This window comes from Contarinia nasturtii, unplaced genomic scaffold (genome assembly GCF_009176525.2).
Source record: "Contarinia nasturtii isolate CC-2019 unplaced genomic scaffold, AAFC_CNas_1.1 Cnas_scaffold_129, whole genome shotgun sequence".
NCBI classification, from domain to species: Eukaryota; Metazoa; Arthropoda; class Insecta; order Diptera; family Cecidomyiidae; genus Contarinia; species Contarinia nasturtii.
The window spans coordinates 13091286-13113757 of record NW_022197486.1 but is presented as its reverse complement, the minus strand read 5'-3'; the positions used below and the strand labels follow the sequence as shown (position 1 = coordinate 13113757).

At 34.8% G+C, this 22472-nt stretch overlaps 1 protein-coding gene across 1 annotated transcript in view; it reads right to left on the bottom strand.

The window, feature by feature from the left end:
- Positions 1-22472, bottom strand: part of LOC116345972 — an 80584-nt gene that overhangs the window by 5566 nt on the left and 52546 nt on the right. The window contains exons 8-19 of the mRNA XM_031775822.1: positions 17220-18123; positions 15256-15450; positions 12237-12400; positions 10509-10655; positions 9862-9947; positions 9566-9638; positions 9341-9485; positions 6734-6857; positions 5986-6097; positions 2569-2751; positions 702-797; positions 77-251 (exon numbers count right to left, since the gene is read on the bottom strand). Coding sequence (XP_031631682.1) covers positions 77-251; positions 702-797; positions 2569-2751; positions 5986-6097; positions 6734-6857; positions 9341-9485; positions 9566-9638; positions 9862-9947; positions 10509-10655; positions 12237-12400; positions 15256-15450; positions 17220-18123 — 2404 coding nt within the window. The remainder of the gene's footprint in view (positions 1-76; positions 252-701; positions 798-2568; positions 2752-5985; positions 6098-6733; positions 6858-9340; positions 9486-9565; positions 9639-9861; positions 9948-10508; positions 10656-12236; positions 12401-15255; positions 15451-17219; positions 18124-22472) is intronic.

Here is a 22472-nt window from a genome sequence, read left to right as displayed (position 1 = left end):
TGTATGTCAATGTCATTCATTCAGAATGAGTAACACGCATACGCACGTTTATGAATTTGAAACGATAATAGCTGACCTGCTGTGATTAGGAAGTCGTCCATTTTAGATACGTATAACGCTGTCACTGGGCCTGGATTCGGCGGCAGTGAACGAATTAATCGACCGGAATGCATATCGAATATTAATGCGCGCGTATCATCACAACCGACAATTGCACGTTGACTGTCCATCGCCATGGTAATGGCACGTACCTAACGATTTTATCGAGTCGAAGGAGAACAAGCGCACAAAGAAATTACTACTTGAAATACATTTTTTTTAAATATATATATAAAGCAATGTATGTTGCGGTTAAATTCCACTTTATCTATTGAATTTTTCGATATATTTAACGATTATATTCTTGAACATATTGTGTGGATGCGCACGTGGTTAGATGCGCACGTAAACAATGCCACTGAATTGAAATCGTTTATTTTATTTCTGTTTCTTTCGTTTTCGCTTCGAAAAACTGAAAGCATTGTGTTTTTCGGATTATGTGTTATTGAACATGAACATTGATTGAATTTCATGGCGCGTACGCTATGTGAATGTCATTTGTCATTCGCGCGTATACGATCCGATGCGATTTCAATTGTACGCGCTGGCGAAAGTCTTTCACATTGCATTTTCTCGCTATTTTTTGATAACATATCGTTTACCTTTGATTTGTGTCCTTTAAGACTGTGCAATTCGGTGCCAGTTGCCAATGTTCGCAAATAAAGTCCATTATCTTTACAATATGCCAATAAGAATACCTGTTGAATGCAAAAGTAATAAAAAACAACACATGTAATGCATAAAGGGACAAATACACATAGCAAAAATTAAAACGCTCTCAAAGCAAATTTATTTTATCCTGTGTTATATGCGCGAAAAAGAATGTATTTTTACATTGTCACTTTGTCATCAACTTTGTTGTTGTGCTGCACAAACGAACGAACTGAGTGAAAAAAAGAAGCTGAAAGTAAATTTGCAACAATCACAGCAGTCGCAACAGCAGCAATGTTGGAAATAGTATAACATCTAATAGGATTAGTTAGTAAGATGTGATATTGAACACCTGCAAATTGACGCACGCTCTCAAAAACACGTGAAATAAAATAAAGATCTATACCATTCACCTTAATTCATTTTTAATTTCTCTCTCTTTCTTTCTTTCTTTCTCTATGCGCACAGTGTCAGACACACATTGCATGAAATTTACGTACATTTTGTTGTAGCACATCATTTTATTCAACTTCTTCCAAGTCAGCGAACAAAATCATCACAACAAAAACTGAAAAACTGACATTCATCTCTTTCTAAGGCACGTTGTTCATCATTGCACGATCCATATTTTACATGTTATATATACTATTGTAGTATGTCTGTATTAGGTTTATGCGTATTTTCCAAGTGTTTTTCATAATATTTTGTTCATCATTAGCGACAAAGTTCGCCGACATTTACGAACGGTAACTATTCGTATCATTCACACACTAACAATATCCCATTATTATTTGGAACGATGTGCGATGTGCATCCATAGCAGTTACACGCAGGGTGAAGAGCGGTATGAAATAATTAATTAAAATAAAATTCACAAAACAAACGAATTGAATAGTGTTGAACTAAAATGTATCAAAATATGTAGTTGAATACGCTTTTTCCCATTTTTAAATAAAAATATATTCAGTGGCACGTAACCAAGCACGTTCCATCTGTATTAACTACAATTTACGAATTTCAATCGGAAATGTAGATTTGATGACAGATTTCTTACTGAAAACGTATACGCTAGTGCCTGCTTCAAATATACACGTTGAAAGTGTCAACTTGAAACATTTACATAAACACATTTCGGTTATTCGATCATGCAGTCAATCTGACGTATGCAATATTTTTGACGTACTAGAAAAATTAGCAAAAAATAGCAGTATTAGAACAAACTAGTAGAAATACTAGCAGAATTAGTGAAAAATAGAGAGAAATAGCTTTTATTATTATAATTTATTCGATCTGCAATTCATGGTTATCCCCTAGGTGGTATGGTTATATGTACACGACTTGTGAAAATCACAGTGCGCTGGATGCATACAAAATGTTGCGAATTGTGCATAAATAATTTTCTCTTAGTTTGCATATTCAATTAGCCACATTGATCATTCAAATCAGCTTAGACGAGGTGTAAAACCAGATTTGTTTGCGCGTCAAAATTGTAGTTGCAGTTGTTTACACATTATGTATGCAATTTCAGAATTGATTCTAATCATGCTGCCATTTTCAGGCAACGTGTAATAATATAAACAATTCGCAAAAATAAATGGGTATGCTATGGATTTTTCTTCTTTTTAAATTCAATTATGCCAAAATGTGGCTCTCATCATTTTCGTGAAACACATTATCATTTCCGAAAAAAAAAAAATATGAACATGTCATGCATATCTATTTTCATCATTTGTATAACTAAGTGCGCTCATTTTTACCACAACCATGTGGCTGCCCATAAGCTGAACTAAAAACAAAATTTAAAATCTTTGTACTTACCGAATCGCTGGATATTTGAATATTTAATATTGGGCTATTGAGTTGTATAGTGTTCAACAATGTGAAATCATCCAATGACCAAAGGCAAACGCTTGCATCATGACTCGATGAAACCAATACGTCACTAACATGGCTCACTTGCAAACCGCTCACCGGACCACGATGATGATCAATTTTTGTTATCTGCATCGTTGATGTCGTGGATATCATCATTATTTAAAAGGACACCACAAAATGTGCGCATACCGCAATATTGAAATACAATGAAAACCAAAATATTTCATTTATTTATTTATTTATTTTTCAAACAAGACAACAAAAGCGAGAAATAAACATTAAATACAAAAACAAAAACATCGTCATTTTTCACGATAAATATTGGTCGCAGTAGAGAACATGAGTGGGATGTGGTTAATGGTTGAATTTTCGATATGATATTTTGTGGAAACTATGAGAGAGGAAAAGAGTGAGCAGCCGACACACTTCCGGTATAGAGAAAAATCAATCATATTCTCTTTGTTGGCATTCATTATTAAAAGCTCTCATTCTCTCTATTCTCTCAATATTTATCTCTATTTTTTGTTTTAACAAACGTTGGATCCATAGAATAGTTTTGTATAAAAATGTGTAGAATCGCTCTTCATTCGGGAATAGTATTTCAATTAATTCGTCAAAGCTATCATACATACAATGCTTTTAATATATCGACTATCGACATTTGTTGGTCGAATTTTTGAAAAAAAAAAAAAAAACTTTTTGTTACTATCACATCGATTGGGGAAAATGTTTGAATGACAAATGCACGCCTTCAACAAAACGTGACAACTGTTTGTCAGTTGCAATGGCATATTGCCTTGCAATACAGTCAGAAAACGTGGAGAAAAAGAGGCTTAAATTAAATTGGACGATATTCAGGAAATAATTGCCACTGTACGCGAATGCGATGTTGACGATTTTTTTTATTACTGGCCAATCGATGAAAATGCTTGGCACGCATTGATATAACCAAATAGCAATAAATTCAAATGAATCCACTTGAATTATACAATTGAAATGCCAAGCTGTCAGTTCGTTAGCTGGCATTTATATTGGATAAACGACACATTTTCGGTTACGTGGTGTTTTTCGGCTTAAATTTAAGGAGAGTGTTAAACACACCGAATGACATGTCTTGGAGTCTATTGATTTATAGCCATATTTCCCATTAATTCAGCTAATACTACAACTTAATTTTGGCATTTTAAAAATCGATGTGCAGAAACACCTCCTGAATATGCATTATTTTGATTTATTGGCTCTTTCACTTCAATTTTGTGCACAATGGACTATGTAAATGACAACTGTCATTATGCTTTTTGTGATTGGTGCAACATTTTTTGTCCAAATATTGTGACAAATCACAATAAGAATGTGAAAACTTTCAGTTGTCATTTACGTAACCGAAGTTTTTACAGTGTCCTCTCACTGATTTTGTTCACACAACAGCGCCCAACATATCATTGATAAATTATTACCGAAACGGGTTGCAGCTGAGTTGCAAAGTACAACAGGCGATAGATATTTGGTGGATTGTCAATGTTTGTTCAAAAGAACAATTGATTTTAAAAACGATTAAATTCAGCGCATTGAAATTTAATTTATGGAATTGGACAAGCTCCAGCTCTCTAAAAATGGTTGTGATTATGTGAATATTACGTAAATGCTCGTATTTTGGTTATTCAATTAAATTTATGTGAAATCTGTGCAAAATGCTTGAATACCTCTTGAACCACATGCACACTCTGTATACTCTTGAAATGTGCGCAAAGATGAGGTAAAGGTGATTTAATTAATATTTCCACGTTTTCTCATGAGGCTCTTGAAAAAATGATCGCTTAATGAATCTTTAATTACAATCAAAAATAATTTGCGATGAATTTCTGTATAAAAATCAAAAAGCAAACGAAAACAAAAACCCCAAGTGAATCTTGAAAATAACACAATTTATCCGTATTCATCTCCACTGAATTGGTTTCCTTTTGTCTATCTTTCTCTTATACGCATATTATCCAGAGTCTTGGGAAATAATGTGCACAATATTGTGTGCGATGGGCGAGTGGGAATTTTTGTTGTTGCTTAAATCTCATAAAGTGTATTTTATTGCAAACGAACGACAAACTCGCTAGCTTGTGAGATGATTTTATAGAGCACGCCCAACTGTTTTCTTTTTGTTATTGTCTCATCGCAAACACAAAACACTTTATTCGCTCCATCTTGGCTGGCACAAAATTTTTAATAGTGGAAAAATATTTATAAAATTGGCATCGTTTCGTTGGAGATAAAAAGTGGGAGATGAAGTGGGCTGGGGCTAGATTCGTTAAGAAGTTCTTTTTGGCATCATCTTTTACGATTACTTTTACAACACACCTGGCTTAAATGCTTTTCCCCCTTCTCTCTCTCTCTCTCTCTCTCTCTCTCTCTCTGTCTGTCTGTCTGTCTGTGTGTCCCTCATTCACGATCTTTTCGGAAAAATCGTTAAGTATTTTCATGATTTTACATTTAATTCGAATTAAGACGTTATTACAATGGCACAAAATTATGGCTTTTATATTTTATATGAATGCATGCGGACCCCAAGAAAGTAATGAGCAAAAATTCTCATTTTATAGTTTAAGTGCTTTAGATGGGTGTTTCATCGTATTTTTCGTATTATAAAAACTATGGTGATAAACATTCTCTCGTAAACTTGTTCATTCCTTTTATTTTGTTTCTCTCTCCCTCCCCTCTTTTCCCTCGGGCTCTCGTTCATGCTCACACATCATCTTTATTGGCTTATCAAAAACTCTGATAAAATAACCCCTTGAATGCGTGCCACATATGCATACCGCAAATTAATCTGCGATTTCATAGAGCGATAATTTTCCATTCTGTTGACAGCAACAAACATTCCATTGTTTACCATCTTGCTGGCTTAAAATGATGTTTAACTTTCATCATAATTTTCGAAATTGTTTTCGTTCAAAATTTGATGACTTCAATTAATCACCCGCATAAAATGTAAATTTTTCTCCATTTGTTTGCATATCGAATCACTTTAACGACAACAACTTAATAATTGGATTATATTGGTTAAAATAGATTATGATCGTTGTACAAACACAATGTATGTGTGCTTGATTTGGCTCATTTGCAACCATTTACAAATTTCCTTGGCAATGTTCTAAATTGATATATGCCATAGAAATCCTTCAATATTAATTACTTCTTTAAAAATTCATAGAACTATGCTCGACTTGCAACCATGAAATTCACATGTCGAATAATAAATAATGAGAGTAATCAATGTGGAAAGAATGAATAAAAAAAAATATGCACGTGAAATTCGCAAATAGTGAATGACAGAAAAAAGCATAATGTATGTAAAAAAGTAGCGCATACCAATTTTCCCGTTGAAAATGACGATAGTATAATGCTGGAATCCTCGCTACCACTTATGATAATAGTATTATCCATAGCCGAAGTAACACAAATTACAGGCGCAATATGTTCCCTGAAAGTGGAAAATTATTAATATATGTAATTGACGGCACAACCGAAATGTGAATGTTGCACAATGTGCGGGTATTTTATGAGTTGCCATCGTACAAACAAATCATAAATATATCGTATTCCGTACGAAAGCGAGCACAAAATGTCTATACACACATGTGTGCCATTTCGTCAAGTATAAAGCAGAATGTTAGACAAATGACAGAAAAAAATACAATCAAAATCGCAATGAATTCGTTGCGCGCACGAAATAGAAAGACAAAAATTGTTGTTCAGTTTATTGCACACATCATACCGTATAATTCTAATGGGAACAATATTTTGTTCAGCATAAATAAAATCCTCATGAAACTAACGTATACATACGGCACTCGGTTATTGTGAACAGAGAGAGAGAGAGAGAGAGAGAGAGAGAGAGAGAGAGAGTATGTGTGACATGCAATTCACGTAACATATGATGAATGTGATTTTTGTTGTTGTAAGTTAAGCACATAATTGGCTTGTTTATCAGAATTATTCAAGCTAAATATAGAGAGTTGAAATTTCGCAAATTGAAAAAAAAAATGGGTAGCATGACAACTATCTGTGCACAAGCAACGATTCACAAAATTATTTTTTTAAAATTATTATTACATACCTAATTCTTAATTTCATACACAATGTTTTCATATCCCATACAATGATCGATGTGTCTTCGGATCCAGTTAAGAGATATTGTGATTGCTGTGGGACAATCATCGACGTAATAGCTCCATTGTGACCTGTATGCAACGAATATGAAAAACATAAATAGATGATGTATAAAAATAACTATTTCCAAACAATAACAAAAAAAAAAACGAAATCACATCGCCGCACGTCGACCATCAAAAATCCAATGCACATTCTACGAATCAATGAACCATAACTTAAAATCATATCTTGGCTTATATACATGTTATCATTTTAAACATTGGCATTGCCTTTGCCTATAACAATGGACAATTTCAAACTTTAACTACTGAAATACCATCAATGCACACATGCACACACACACACACACACACACACACACACACACACATGTTTCAGTTGAACGAACGATTGCCATGGAGTCGATAAATTCAGATAAGTACTAACTTGTTGTAATTTGAAAAGAGGAAATAAACTAGAGATGGTACCAAATGCTACTTGGAATTGATCTTGGCCAAGGCAATTTGAAACAGCTCTTGAATTACAATGAAACGAATCAAGGGGATTGCAACTATTTAAGTTTCTTCAATATGTATGTTTTAGTATTGCCCGATGCAAACCATTGTCATATTCGTTAAGTTTAACATTTTGTAGCATAAACGTTCTCAGAACGTTTTGTCATTCGATCGTTATTTGTATTGTTTACCGTAACATGTAAATTGCGTCTCAGCCAAAAAATGAATTTTACTCGTGAAAATTTTCGAGCGATTATTTTTTTCCACTTTCGATTGGGTGTATCACAACAACAGTGTTTTGATCAACTTCATTTGGCCTTTGGCGATGAAGTACCAAGTCTTCGGACAATTTATAATTGGTACAACGAATTCAAGCGCGGTCGCCTATCGGTCATCGACGAGTTCCGCGAAGGTCGTCCAAAATCAGTTGTTGTACCAGAAAATATCGATGCTGTCAGAAATATGATAATGGAAGATCGTCATGTAACATATCACGATATTGAGGCATCCCTGGGCATTAGTGCGACCAGCGTATTTAAGATTTTACATGAACATTTAGCTGTCAGAAAGATTTGCTCTCGTTGGATACCACATAATTTGACAATCGCTCAAAAAAAGGCTCGTGTCGATTGGTGTAAACAAATGCTCAAGAAATTCAATCGTGGTGTTTCAAAATCCGTGTATTTTATCGTCACTGGTGGCGAATCATGGATCTACGCGTATGAGCCCGAAACTAAACAGCAGTCGACTGTATGGGTCTTTCAAAGTGAAGATAACCCAACAAAAGTTGTTCGAGCAAGAAGCACTTCGAAGCAAATGGTCGCCTGTTTTTTCGGGAGAAATGGTCATGTGGCAACAGTTCCACTAGAGGATCGTAAGACCGTCAATTCTGATTGGTACACCACCATTTGTTTGCCCGAAGTGTTTGATGAAATAAGAAAAAACAACCGCCGTCGCAAAATAATTCTTCATCATGATAATGCGAGCTCTCACACATCTCATCAAACAGTCGATTATTTGACCGGTCAAAAGATCGATTTAATGGGTCATCCGCCGTACAGTCCTGATTTGGCACCCAACTTTTTCTTTTTATTCCCGAGCGTGAAGAATAAACTGCGTGGTCAACGATTTTCATCGCCCGAAGAAGCAGTTGATGCGTTCAAAACACACGTTTTGGAGATATCACTTTCGGAGTGGCATGAATGCTATGACAAATGGTTCGAGCGAATGCAAAAGTGTATTGATCATCATGGCGAATATTTTGAAAAACAATAAAACCATTTTCGATGAAACCCCATTGTCTTATATATGTTTTTGAAAAAACTTAAATAGTGACCCTCGTAGAACACTGTTGATAAGGATAGAATACCGGTGCACAGTGGAAAAGTAAACAAGTCAATTTTCGCTTGTAGATAAATCAAATTTGTAAACCAAATAAATTGAACATTGCTGTATCAACGGAAGAGTATCCAATATAGATTGCGAAGAGTTGTCGAGCTATTTGGGTTGTGAAGCGTTTCGGACATTATTTTTGAAATTTATTATTATTTTTCAGTTGCCATTGATTGAAGAAAGGATGCCCCTTGACGGAAAAGAATAAAAAGCGAAACCTCCACCCGAAAAGCTACCGGAATTTTTGTACATTCGAAAATACAGCATGGCAACAAGAATGAATTGACCAAATTCGAATAAACATCGAATGCGTTAGTCTACGGTGTATGTTAGCATTTGCAACAATGTTATACTGATTGTGAAATGCTTTTCAATTCGGATTGGGCAAGCAAATAAAATCTCGAATATTGGTGAAAATCCGAATGTTGTAAACGTGTAGGTATGTGTGTGCGGTTTTATCAATGGAATGTGATTCAATTTTCTTCGATTACAATTAAATGTGATTGGAGTTTCTTGTTGTATTTTTTTCGCTCTGCGGAATGTTTTTTTTTTGTCCAGTTCGATTCATTGTTGTTTGTGGCATTATTTTCAAATAATAATCTATTTTCAATTCGTATATGAAATGTGTACTAAGAAATGGTTGGTGCCGTTTCGGAAGGTCATACCTTTGAATGTGTGAACTATGCTATTGCTCATGATATGCCATAATTGAGCGTCGCCAACTTGAGGTGCAATAACTAAATGTTGCTTTGATGGTGCCATCACGATTGAACGTATTGCGCCAGTGCCTGAAACTGTCATTGTTCGAATCTAATGTGAGATGAGAACGAAACATCGATAAATATATATTTCATTGAATCGATGTGGTAAGTGCACATGTGCTTATTTACTTGAGATGGAAGAGGGTACGGAAGCCAGCCAGTAAGTGGAACCAGTAGTGGAACTGAAGTGATTCCATCACACCTGCAATAAAACAATATAAAAGAATAATAAACACATTTTCCGTTGATAAGGAATTCCGATATGCAAGAATACAAAAAAAGCAATAACAACGTTGTTGCCTCGGAAAATTAACGAAACATAAAAGATAAAAAGTACCTGCATGAATGAACAAAAGAAATTGAGGCAAACAACTGAAAAATAAAAAAAGAGAGACCAACAACAATGCTTGGTTTCAATTGTTTACCATGCGGTTGCTGAACGAACAGTGATGCTGAGTAAAGATGTGTCATTTTCATCATGTTCTGATATCGGACGTAGCCATGAAATTAGCTGTTGTTTACAGGAGCGGTCGCGTTATTTACCAAAATGCCAGTGAGATGTGGTGGAAAAAACAAGGTGGCGACAACAAAGTCGATGATGTTGGAAAAAAAAAACACACAAAAAAGAAACAAACAAACAATATAGTAGCAATGTTTATTATCGCATCAAATCTGTTATTGTTGTTATCACAACGACGACGAAATAGCGTAGAATGTCATTTTATTACCTTTAGTGCTTATGTTATTGTGTCATTCTATAATAAGTTTGAAACTGGAGTGTCTGGCTTAATTTTCCGTGTCAATGACTATGTCATACATATACAAAATGCGATAATACGCCTCTCATACCGAAAATGTTACGCGACAAATAAAAATCACATTTAAGTGTGATTAAATTGAATCTTAATCGTATTGCTTGTGCTCTCGTTTTTTTCTCTCTCTATCTCCCTTTTTATTGTCGTTAAGAGAATAAAACAGCCATTTAAGAAGTCAGACATCCAAAGACAAACAATATGTGAGCCAAGTGGCTTTGATAAATGAATGAATAAAAATGTCATCAAATCAATTTTACCTGAGCGCCTAATTGCATGGGATCCCTTGTTAGCACATCACTTGATTTTCGAATTGTGTAATAAACCAATTCAATATCGCGATCTAGAATATAGCATCGCACATGTTCGATCAGACATCTCAAATAGCTAATTGAGACGGTTTGAACCTGTTTTCGTACCCCCAAATTGGCAATCATCCATTGATTTTATGCGTGAGTTGGAATTGCAAGTTATGTATGCATCGAACGATGTAGGCGCGCAAATACATCGCGGTGAAAATGTTCAAATCGAATCAAATTATAATGTTGAGCAAATCATATATCAATAGTCATCGTCGTTGATTCATTGCAATATGTTTCCAATATTTATCGATGTTTAACCAATCCAAAAGTGAACGATTCGTTGTGTGATTGTATTGCGACAAATGATGACGAAGTGGTTTTTGGTCGTATTTTTTTAAAACAGGATCCACATCACAATAGTGTATTTGTTGTTGGGCATACAAACACGATATAAAAACCAATAAAAAGAAAGAAAGACAAAACAGATGAAATTATTTATTACTTCGATATCCACTTTATTGCTTGGATTTTCAAGCAAATTTCCATCAATTTATTTCATTTATTGATGTTGACTATTACATCGTTCTATATCAATTCTAACCCCCTAAGACTGTAAAGTGATAGAAAAATGGCACACAAAACAACGACAACGAAGAAAAACGCAACATTGTTGAAATGAAAAAAAAAGAGAGAGAAATCAAAAGTTATCCAAACGATAAGTACTGAAATAAAATGAAAAAGAAAACGGCAGCAACAAAAACGTAGAGTGCACATAAACACATTTGGAAAATATTGGCTTAGACATAATGCAAAGTCAACTACATAACAAACATTCGGTACCATAGTTTCTGTTCTCTCAGTTCGGTTTTTCCAACAATATTAACGCAGGAAAAACTTGTTTACTCATTGCCGCCATTCAAAGGATAAACAAACTGCTGAACGTCCGTTGATTCGGTCGTTCAGATTCATTTGAGAAGTTAATGGAGTCATTTCCTCTCTGCATCTTTTTTTGCGTTTTATTTTTAGTTCATCTTGTCTATCAACTCAACGATATGCGAACTTGTTTTCATCAAGTTTATTTTTTTTTTAGTCGACTTCATTCACTCGTATAAAATTTTCGCGCGCGCTTTGTCACTGACACTGTCGGTTGAATAATGCAATGGAATTCCACAGTCTATGTATTTCGGGTGAATATCTGGTCGCAAATAGAATCTACAGTATGTCTAACACTTACTCGTGATCATTCTCATCATCATTCACTTCCTCTGTCTCTACTAAACTCTCTCTCTCTCTCTCTCGCTGACAAAAAAGTCAATGCATTTGGTGTTGTGTAGTATTTTAAATTTATTCGCTTGCTTTCGCTGAAAATCCATTCATTCTCTATTTTCTTGTGTTTCTTTCTTGGAGAAAATCCACTTCTATCTATCTTTCTACTTTTCGAGCTTTTATTTACATTATATGCTATTTCCATCACACAATCAATTGACATGGTATGTGTCTTTTACTGTTTTACTGGCTGCAAACATTTGAGTACATAGTTTTTCTTGCTTCTGGTTTTATTTTTTTTTTCATTTTTTCAGAAGCAACAAAATAATTTCAACAACATACTAAATCAAATGATGAACCAAAATTATGAATTAAATAAGAACGTTTGATAATAATTGTGATTGATATTGTATTACTTACCGATGCCAATAGAAAATCAAAATTACAAACGGCAATTTGTTTGAATTTTTGCGTATCCTCCGATTTCATCAGATGATGCCAAGATTCTTCCACATGACGCGTACTATATGAAACGTCAACGCCCGATGGATTGTACAATTTGCTCACCGAATCGCTTGGATTATCTGCCATTTTGTTGAATTTGATCGTCAAGATTATGCATTGTGCAGCAGTGTGACACATATTCGATGAGGTTGTACCATTGTTTCATATATGGAAAATGTATTCAACCACGTTCATTATTCCACATTTACATAACAGTCATTCGATTATCACGACAAATCCGAAAAGTGCCACACGCGAAAATACCATAAAGTAGAAAATCAGAAAATGGTATAGAAAAGAATTGATTACGAGAAAAAAATGATTTTATTTTTTCAATGAAATGGAAGATGTCATGACGAAAACGATAATTGAACACATTATACATAATCAATTCATCCAATTCAAGCAAACATTTCATAATTTGGCTCTGATAAATCTGTATTGTTTGTGGTAAGAAAGCAAATCATGGTTGCTTTGTTTTCGATTGCATCAGTGATTTTTTTTCTTTGTTCATCGATTGATTGATAAAGCAATGATCTCCATACATGCGTTTGAAATTTGTGTTTGTCTTTTAGTCTAAAAATTGGCATAAGCACCATACTGTATATCGAACGAATACACAACTGATTTCTTCACCGTGAAATTCTATTTCTAATATCGCCTCTATCTCTTTTGCAATCGCTTTTGCAAAAGGCTCTCACACACATTGATTACAATCGCAAATATGATCTTCAGATGAACTCATGTGCTTTGTTCCGAAAATTGAATTGGAAATGAAGTAGATAATTTTCGATTATCATAATACACACGTATGCGTACGTATAAATTCTCATGAATGAGCCGACAGATTTGGTATTTGACTTTTTCGCTTTGAAACCAAATAACATTATCTGAATAAATTATGAGTAGAGATTTTCTCTCTCATTCTGCTGTAGAGTATTGACTTATTCTAGCATATTCCGTATATGTGTTTTTTAAAGGTTTTTATTTCAACAAAATACTATTTTCATTCCATTGACGAATATTTCCAAAAGACAATTTCCAAAAAGTCAATTCAAATTGGTTGCATATCTATTTGTATTGTTTCATCGTGGTAATCTTCCAAAGAACTTTATGGCAATCTTTCTGTGAAAATTGATGCCCTTGATAAGGATGTTGTTACTCAAGGTGTTTCGATTTTAGTTGTTTGTGGAATTATTCGTATATAGTTTACATATCACATTAAATTGGGATCGCTCAGAAAAGCAGAAAATATGGCGGAAGTATATAAGGGCTACACATTCATCGTTTCACGCGGTGATTATAGTCCGTTAACAAGAAAAAAAAAAAAAAAAAAAAAATTATATTTTGTGGGTATATTTTTTTTTGTTTGGGGATCTGCCGCCCCCACCCCCCGCTTTCTCTTTGGTTGGTGTTTTTTTTTGTTTGGGGGGCTACCGCCCCCCACCCCCCGCTTCCGCATCGTTACCCTTTACCTTCGGTGGGTGTTTTTTTGTTGACCCGCCCGTCCCCCCATAGACAGTTGCAGCTAAGGGGGGTGATGTAGGGGGGTGCCCCCCACCCCCCATAGACAGTTGAAGTATTGACTATATGAAATGTCTTTTATGATAATAATTAACAATTATTTACATAAATGACCCTCAAATCACTAGTAGTGAGTAGTGATTCACTACTCACGGCCCCCATATTCGGTTTATGATTTGAGGGACATTTGATTGTTTTTATAGGTTTTTTGGCATGAAAAACCCGAATCTGTCGTCAATTTTAAGATACAATCAATTTTTCACGGACATTTCATATAAAAATACACCAAAAATTGGCAATATTTTGGCACCAAGATATGTGGCAATATTTTGTTTTGTGTGCGCATAAATCAAACGGTTTTGATTTAGAAAACATTAACATCAATAGAGAAAAAAATGCAAGCTGTTATGCAGCCATTAAGAACGATGCTATGATAATTGTCGATAATAACAAATGTCGAAAAAATGACTTGATTGGATTTTATCGTGCTTCGTCATTGAACCGATACCCCATGAAACAGGGCTCGACAACATTAATCTATTTATATAATATATAACATGGTTAACATAATCCTTTTATTTGAAAGCCACGTTGGTTTCATCTCGATTATATAATTATATGAGGTAGCATCGAAAAATTGTAATTAAATTAGTATGGTACACATGGATTATGTGCTTTCAGCACGAATGTTGCGACTGCAGCACACACGTCAAATCAATGCCACTATTACAACCGACGCTCTTCGTTCTTGTGTTTCAATTTATCTTTTTAAAGTTTGCTTTGGGACAGTCAAAGCTATAACTCAAATTCTGCCATATTTGAAGAAATTAGAAAGGAAGCGGAGGGGAAAATGAAAGCTACGAGTAAATTGATATGAGTGAAGTATCACATAGCATTCGATATAAATACATTTGGTGTCTAATCGAAAAAATGATACATTCATTTGAGTCTGAATTTACCAATTCGATTTTATCCTTTCAAATTACATAAAATATCGTCCAATTGTATTTTTTCATGAGGTTTTTCGATTCCCCAAAGATATGCTAACTATGTTTTCACCAAAAAAGTGAATAAAACAAATCTGTGCACCCCAAAATTGCATTATACGATATTGTAGCTCATTCAGCGCCTTAATGACCCCATTACTTTGTCTGATTGTTGCTTGATTGTTACGCCCTTAAAGTCAATGAGACAATTCATTAGTTAAACACATTCTCAAAAGAAACCAACTGAATGAAAAAAAAGAGACTGTAACAAATAAATGCGAATTGTTTTAAGCGCAAAAATGTTTGCGGTTTAATGTGAATTGTCGTGAGAAAATTCCCATTTAAAATTGAGCAGAGTAGCGAAAAAACCGTGTCATTCTTTTAAAAAATGAGTTCTGTCGCCTGGACTAACTGATATGACTTACCGGCGCTATTATGTTCACTGGAGATTTCGTCGCTGTCTTCTTGCTCTTGATTGAAGAAAATGTTTGCGATTTCAATGTGAACTGTTCGCGTTATATCATGATCCATATACCGTTGTCGTGATAATTCCGAGCACAATCTGTGCTTCCACTCGATCAATACTTTTCCAGACATGATTTTCTGACGAATTATCGCTTCTGCATTAATACATCAAGAAAGAAAAAAAAGAAAAATTATCAAAAAGAGAACGAAAATATAAAACAGTGATTGATTGAAATGTGGAATAGAATGTGGAAGAATGTGTGTATTTGTGTGTGTGTTGCAAAATGTGTGCTCGTACTTAAATGTTTTACGATACAGAATATTATCAGTATCAAAAGCTGAAGAAATTAAAAAAAAAGTTGAAATAAAAATTGAATGCTCTAGAATAAAAACAACTTATTGTTTGGTCGCATATCGAAACGAGACTCAAAACGGTTGCATATCAAAGCGAGACAATATTTTGTTAACAAAGGAATAAAGAACATTGACTTTGCTATTTCTGTCACCCAAATCGTTGTTCAAAGCTAACCCTTTCATGAAATTTCTCAATGCATGTCATTCTGTTTACAAACAACATTCTATTGAAAAACAACTACGCAATAAAAATCGCTGATACAAGCCATTTGATTGTATATGAAATTTGAGAATAAGAAGTTTTTTTCACTTTTTGTGTGTTCTATACTGAGCCTCCGAAAATGCGAAATATTTATACCGTTAAACTGCGTCGCATATCAAAGCGAAACAAAATTCTGTTACTAAAACATGGCAGAACAGTAGCCAGTTATCAGCACAAAACGAAACTTACATATTTTGTAAAATAAAAAGTCAATGTTCTTTATTTGAGTCGCGTTTCGATATGCGACCAAACAATAAGTTGTTTTTATTCTAGAGCGTTCAATTAATGTTCATTAATTTAAATGATTGGTTGTGTTCGTCATGCGATTTGTCAGCAAATATCAAAAGCTATGCCCGACTGTGTGTGCAATCAAGTTATTAATCGCTTACAATTGTTAATATGTGCGCGTTCAAAACAAAAAAAATATATTGTTCACTCTCGATGTATTTCTGTCATCGTTTCTCATGTTCCGGTGATTTATTTGCAATGCAATGTCATGCCCACATCGTACACTTATCTTGTTACAGATTAAATATTTCCTATAATTTCACCCCAATTAATTTGATAGCTGTGTGAAGCTGATTTCGTTTTGTTACGTCATTCGGATTCCGGCGTCGAGAGAAGATGTACAGAAAAGCGGGAAAACTAGATGAATAAAATCAATAAAGTGATTGATTCAAGATGGAAAATTATCTGATAAGTGCCATATAATTGCTTTTTTGTGTGTATGTTTCCCACCCGGTGTTTTTGCTGTGTGTGTTCGTCGATTGTCAAACATAAAAAGAATTCAATGGGATGTTTTTCGAAAATGGAGCTGATCATTAGTGATAAGACGCGTAAAGAATTGTGGGGGGGCATAATGGACAAAGCAGAAACGGCAAATCATAATAATCGATAAATGATTTATCGCTTTCATTAATAAATTCTAATTCCATTTTTTCAGTTATGTCTTCATTATTCTTTGTCCATTCGGATACGAAATAATAACACACGGATCTCTGTGTGCACTCGAAAAGCTTACATCAAGTAGATAAACATATGATGGCCGAAAGAATGTTAAATAAAAAACAATGTAAACCATAAAAGCAAAAAAAAAAAAAAAAAAAAAATAAGAAAATTTTAAAAAATATTTGTGCTACTAGAGATAAATGACTTAAAAGGGAATATGTATGCATTATTTAACACGCATAGCACTTGCACGATGGTTCTTCTGAAATTTTGTCTGACATGATGATTTCGATTTATTCGTGTGCTTTATGTTTTTCACGATGGTGTGTCTCTACATGTCTTTTGATCACATAAACTTACTCATTCGATTTCGAATATGACGAAATGTGGAAAAGTTAAAATCGCCTTGGCTACTGTCGATAATCGCTTCACTATTGTGTATCGGCATCAATAATTCCAATAGTTCTGTTTCGGTAAGTCCATATTCGGTGCACGTCAAATACGTGGCCAATCGTCCGAAACCCTTAGCACCAAAATTCCGTTCAAGTTCGTCAAAATTTCGTTTAATATAGTCGGTAAATGTTTCGTTTGTCCGACATTTTCGTAGTACCGTTTGATTTGCATCAGCACTGAGATCGTACAGTGAATCCGATTGTTTAAATCGTTCCTTTTGTATTTGCGTCAATCGCAATGCATCGGTTGCTACTTTAGTCGTGCAAATCAAATAGACATTCCATGGTAAACTAATTGGCAACCAAGACAATGCCGACACATTATCACAATCCAATGGATTCAATTTGTGCATATCATCGATGAATAGGATGAGCACTTCATTTCGTAAATCTTCGCAACGTCGCATCAAATGTTGAAACCATGTATTGATATAAACGGGATCGAATGATGCATCCTTTGGTAGATAACCTTCGGGTATATTGAATATGATGGAAATTTGCTGACAAATGACGCGCAACAATTCTAAACCGTATGCCGAACGTGGTGTGGTCGATGCAAATCGTATCACCCGATTTACTTTTGTATTGCTGTCAAACCATTGTGTCACATTCGTATAAAGTTCGGCAATTAATGCCGATGTGCCAGTACCAGGTTTACCATATATAAAGTACGGTGCATGTCGACTAGCTGACCGATAGCACTTCAAAATGTTCGATTTAATTAGTTCGGGCACATTCGATGACAATAGGCTATTCGATTGATAATGCTCGTTCAAGCATCTCAAATGGATGGCATGCTCATGGAAAATTTCCTATAAAAGAAGAGAAAAACAAATAAAAAAAAATGCATTAGCTTCAGATGTATGGAATAATATTGATTGTTGAATGGACTGAAATGGTTAGCATTTTGTCTGTGTGTGCATGTGTTTGTTCCTTTTTTTCGATTTTCTTCGTCATTTTCCATTCATAACATGCAATAGTAGTCAATCATACCAACACCATATTTCGACTTCCTTTTCTATCTATTTTGAGGCAACAGGCACCAAGACACAAAATAAAAGTTTCCTTTCCGCATACGATCACATTCATTCATCAACGGTAACCAATTTAGTGTAAATAATGAAGACAGAGAAAAATGATCGTAATAAACGTTTTCATTTAAATCCTTCTTTTCATTTGATCGAATAATATTAGAAGATTTATCGTATTGAAAAGCAATCTCGAATGTTGCTTTCTTTCATCATTTCAATGCCATTAATTAAACATCGGTTTATGCAAATATCTCACGATGATTTATTTTTGGCCAATTTTCAAAATCGTGTTTGTTTTATGCTTACGCACATCGTGAGTATTTACCCAACGAAAAATGCAAATGTATTTACCGCATTGGGGAATATGGGTTTATTTTTAAAAACAAAACCAGCCCCATTGCACACACACAAATTCCAACTTGAAATCATTAATTAAGAGACCATTACATTAATATTTTCCCTTTGCTAGGCATTCGGTTTTGCGCATCAACGGGATGTGTTTCGTTACTTTTTTTGTTCTTCTTTTGTCGAAATTGACTTTTAGCATTATGCACACAACTTGAATAAGTTTATTGCTACCGCGGCAAAGATAAATTGGTTTGTTTTTTCACCATCATTTAGCCGAGAAAGAAAACGGTTCAAATTCATTCTCCATTCGTTCTCATCCCTTCACTTCGTATAAAATACAACAAAAGCATACAGACACGAAAGAAAAACACTGGTGTTTATGTACAAAGAGTACATAAAGCTTTGCTCGGCATTTTCCTTTCACATTTTGTTCGCTGTTGGCTTGGCAATGTAAACAAAATTTACTTTCACAAATGCGAGCCTCATCTCTTTTTCGTTTTGTCCCTTGTCAGAGGTCTTCAGCACGTTGACAAATGAAAATGAAATTCGGCACCGACTATACATACATAGCATATTGCAAAATGAAGAGAACTAAGTAAATAAATTGCCCAAGTCCTATTAGATTTTTCTTCTTCTTCTTCTTCTCCTTCCAATTCTTGTTCGCCCGTATGCTTGTCAAAGAGAGTGTGTAGAAAAATGAAATGACTGCGTGTGCTTACGTATCGAGTAATGTTACTTAAATACAGTTTGAATGGAATATCGCACATACATTACCCACTTCTCTTCGTCCTTGTGACGCTAGAGGCCCCGGTGTATCACTTTTCGATTTTGATTACGACAAAGTCAAGTCAAAAAAGTCGTTTTCAACCATATGATTACATCTTTTTTCATAATTAAATGCGATGTGTGGCATTGCTGGCTCTTGTACGTAAATCAGTATGAATGGAAATTTTTCCACATTGTTTACTTTCATTTCATTTCGAATGTTCATGTGCGGTTGACTGTATATGTTTTTGCAAAATCTAAAGATTGTAGCCATATCACGAGACGCGATCACATTCTCGCCCCCCGAAAATCGACGTCTATAAGACGCAATGAAATACGAAATTTAAATTACATACATATGAGTGTGTAACGATTTATTTGCTGATGATTTGACATCATTCAAACCGAAAATGAAATAAAATTCAATGCTACGGTTGTTGTATGTATGTGACAGGAATTTTAATTCAATTTAATCGTCATCATCAGTCTTTCACTCATTTTCCATGCGTCCCGCTCTCCATCTGTATCTATCTCATGCTCAATAAGGTTATGTGGTGTCGGTATATGCATGAATGTTGATGAACATGTGTAAATGATTCGTATATTGCTTTCGGCACAAATATGCGACACACAATATACTCATATGTAATCGATTTTTTCTGCCTCACATTCAGTTTAGCGGAATTACCTTTTTTTTTCATTTCAAGAATGAAAAAAAGAGAGACCAATTCACCGTCTAAACTAATTTATTTTACTACAAATAAATAAACATTATCTTGTCAACTGTCAAGGCATTGTTCTATAGTCGAATGTACGGTGTGCGCAATTTCGATGCAGTTTTAGCGAATCACGCCCGCAAGAGAAATCGAACGAGAAATGAAATAACATGAAATGACATATACACTAAGTACAATGGTGCAGCTCTACCTATGCGATTTGCGTACGCCTCTATGCTATTTGTTGCGGTAACAACAGTCTATTCATGGAATAAATGAATGGAAATTATATTGGAATTTTGTTGCACACATAAAATACACATTATTTAAAGATGAGAAAGGCACAGGTATATGCGTAAACCGAACAATAAACAGAAGTGAACATACCGACATAAATATGACCACTAAAAACTACTTGAATATTTAACAATTGAATTTAGGAACTACTATGTCAGTAAAATGGTGCATGTACAGTATGTTTCATTATAGAGGCCGGTTGATTTAACCACAAAAAGTTTCAAATATCTTGAAAATATTTTTGGTGTCGCCAGATGGCACTCTAAGCTAATGCGCCAATTAACTTTGACAGTTCTCAAATCACTACAGTGTTTGTTGTGCAACGAAAATATGGATTCGGAATATTTTCATAAGCGTTTTGAAGCGGTGTTTTTGCATTTACATCCAAAACAACCAAAATGGTCAATAGTGAAGATCGCAAAACACATTAAAAGGTCAAGAGAGTTCGTAACAAAGTGGATCCAGCAGTATAAGCAGGTGGTTTTGGAAAGTTGACCGTATTCACGGGCATTCTAAATGCTGTGAGGATGAACCAACTTTATTCGTCGACACTGTTACCCACCGCCAAGAAGTTCTATGGCAACGGCAATTCGAATTGGCTTCTATTAGAAGACAACGATCCAAAACACAAAATTCGTCTCAGCACTGCTGGAAGGTGGAAAATGACATTAAACAAATGAACTGGCCACCACAATCACCCGATTGCAATCGGATCGAAAATGTTTGGGCCATTATTATGGCAAGGCTTCGTGGTAAAACACACCGCAATTTGAAGCAGCTCAATTCATTCATTCGACGCCAGTGGAAAGGTTTTCAACGTGAATATGCTGAAAATTTGAGCAAAAGTATGCCGAAAAGATGTGCCCGTGTGATCGAAAAGGATGGTGAATGGATTAACTATTGATTATTGGCGCCGTAGCTTAGAACTCGAATAAAATGAATATAAAATAATTTTGTAAAACTCTTGGGTTTTAATATGAAAAATCAACCGGCCTCTATAATGAAACATACTGTACTACTAAGAATCGTATTTAGATTTCGACAATTTTCAGTCGAAGTGAAAACATGTAGTACAATGTGTGTGTGTATGTGACACATACTATGTGTGCTTGCGTGTATTTCCCTTTTTTTAGTAGAAGCTGAATCGCTCTTTGTATGCACAGGACAGCATTCAATTAAACTGTAAAACAAATGAAAAGCTCGCTCGCTGCAATTTTATTCGTACACGATTGATGTTTGACAAGATCAATTACGATTTGGCGCATGTTAACGACTGACACGAGACGATTGAAATGCCAGAGCAAATGTGATGAACGAGAGAGAGAGAGAGAGAGAGGGGGGGGGGGCGGGATGAAGGTAAGATGAGAAAGGAATTCATGGCTGACGTTGGAATTTCGCTAACTAACTTGAGTTCATGCAATGTGTGACGTGAAGACAAGACGATAAAATTTGACATACTTTCAATAGAAAATATAGAGACGGATGAGGGGAAAAACGAAATTACGGTGCCATTAATGTACAAGCACCCATCATCAAATGAACGACAGACAGCGGGATTTTTTTTTTCCAAAGATTTGTTATTTATATTTGTCTTTATATTGTAAATATGTACTATCTTCATCTGTCTCTCTCCTTCTCAGTTTTTTTCACTTTATAAACGCAAATGCTTTTCGGTTTTTTTTTAAATTCACTTGATTTGCACATTGTACAGAATTTTGACAGCTCTTGCATTCTTTTTAAATTTATAATTCTTCACAGAGATGCGTCGGCAACCGAGGTTGTTTACGTTTCAGTATTATTCAATTTCTATTGAGATAGCGAAGCCACTTTAATGTGATAACGATGTATTCTATCGACCAGATTTTGTTGGCATGCGACAAAAATACATAATACGAGATAGAATGAGGGAGAAAGAGAGAGAGAGAGAAATTTCATCAGTATTATGATAAATGGAATTGAGACAGAAAGAGAGACAGAGAGAAAATTTTCGACGTAGACCAGTGT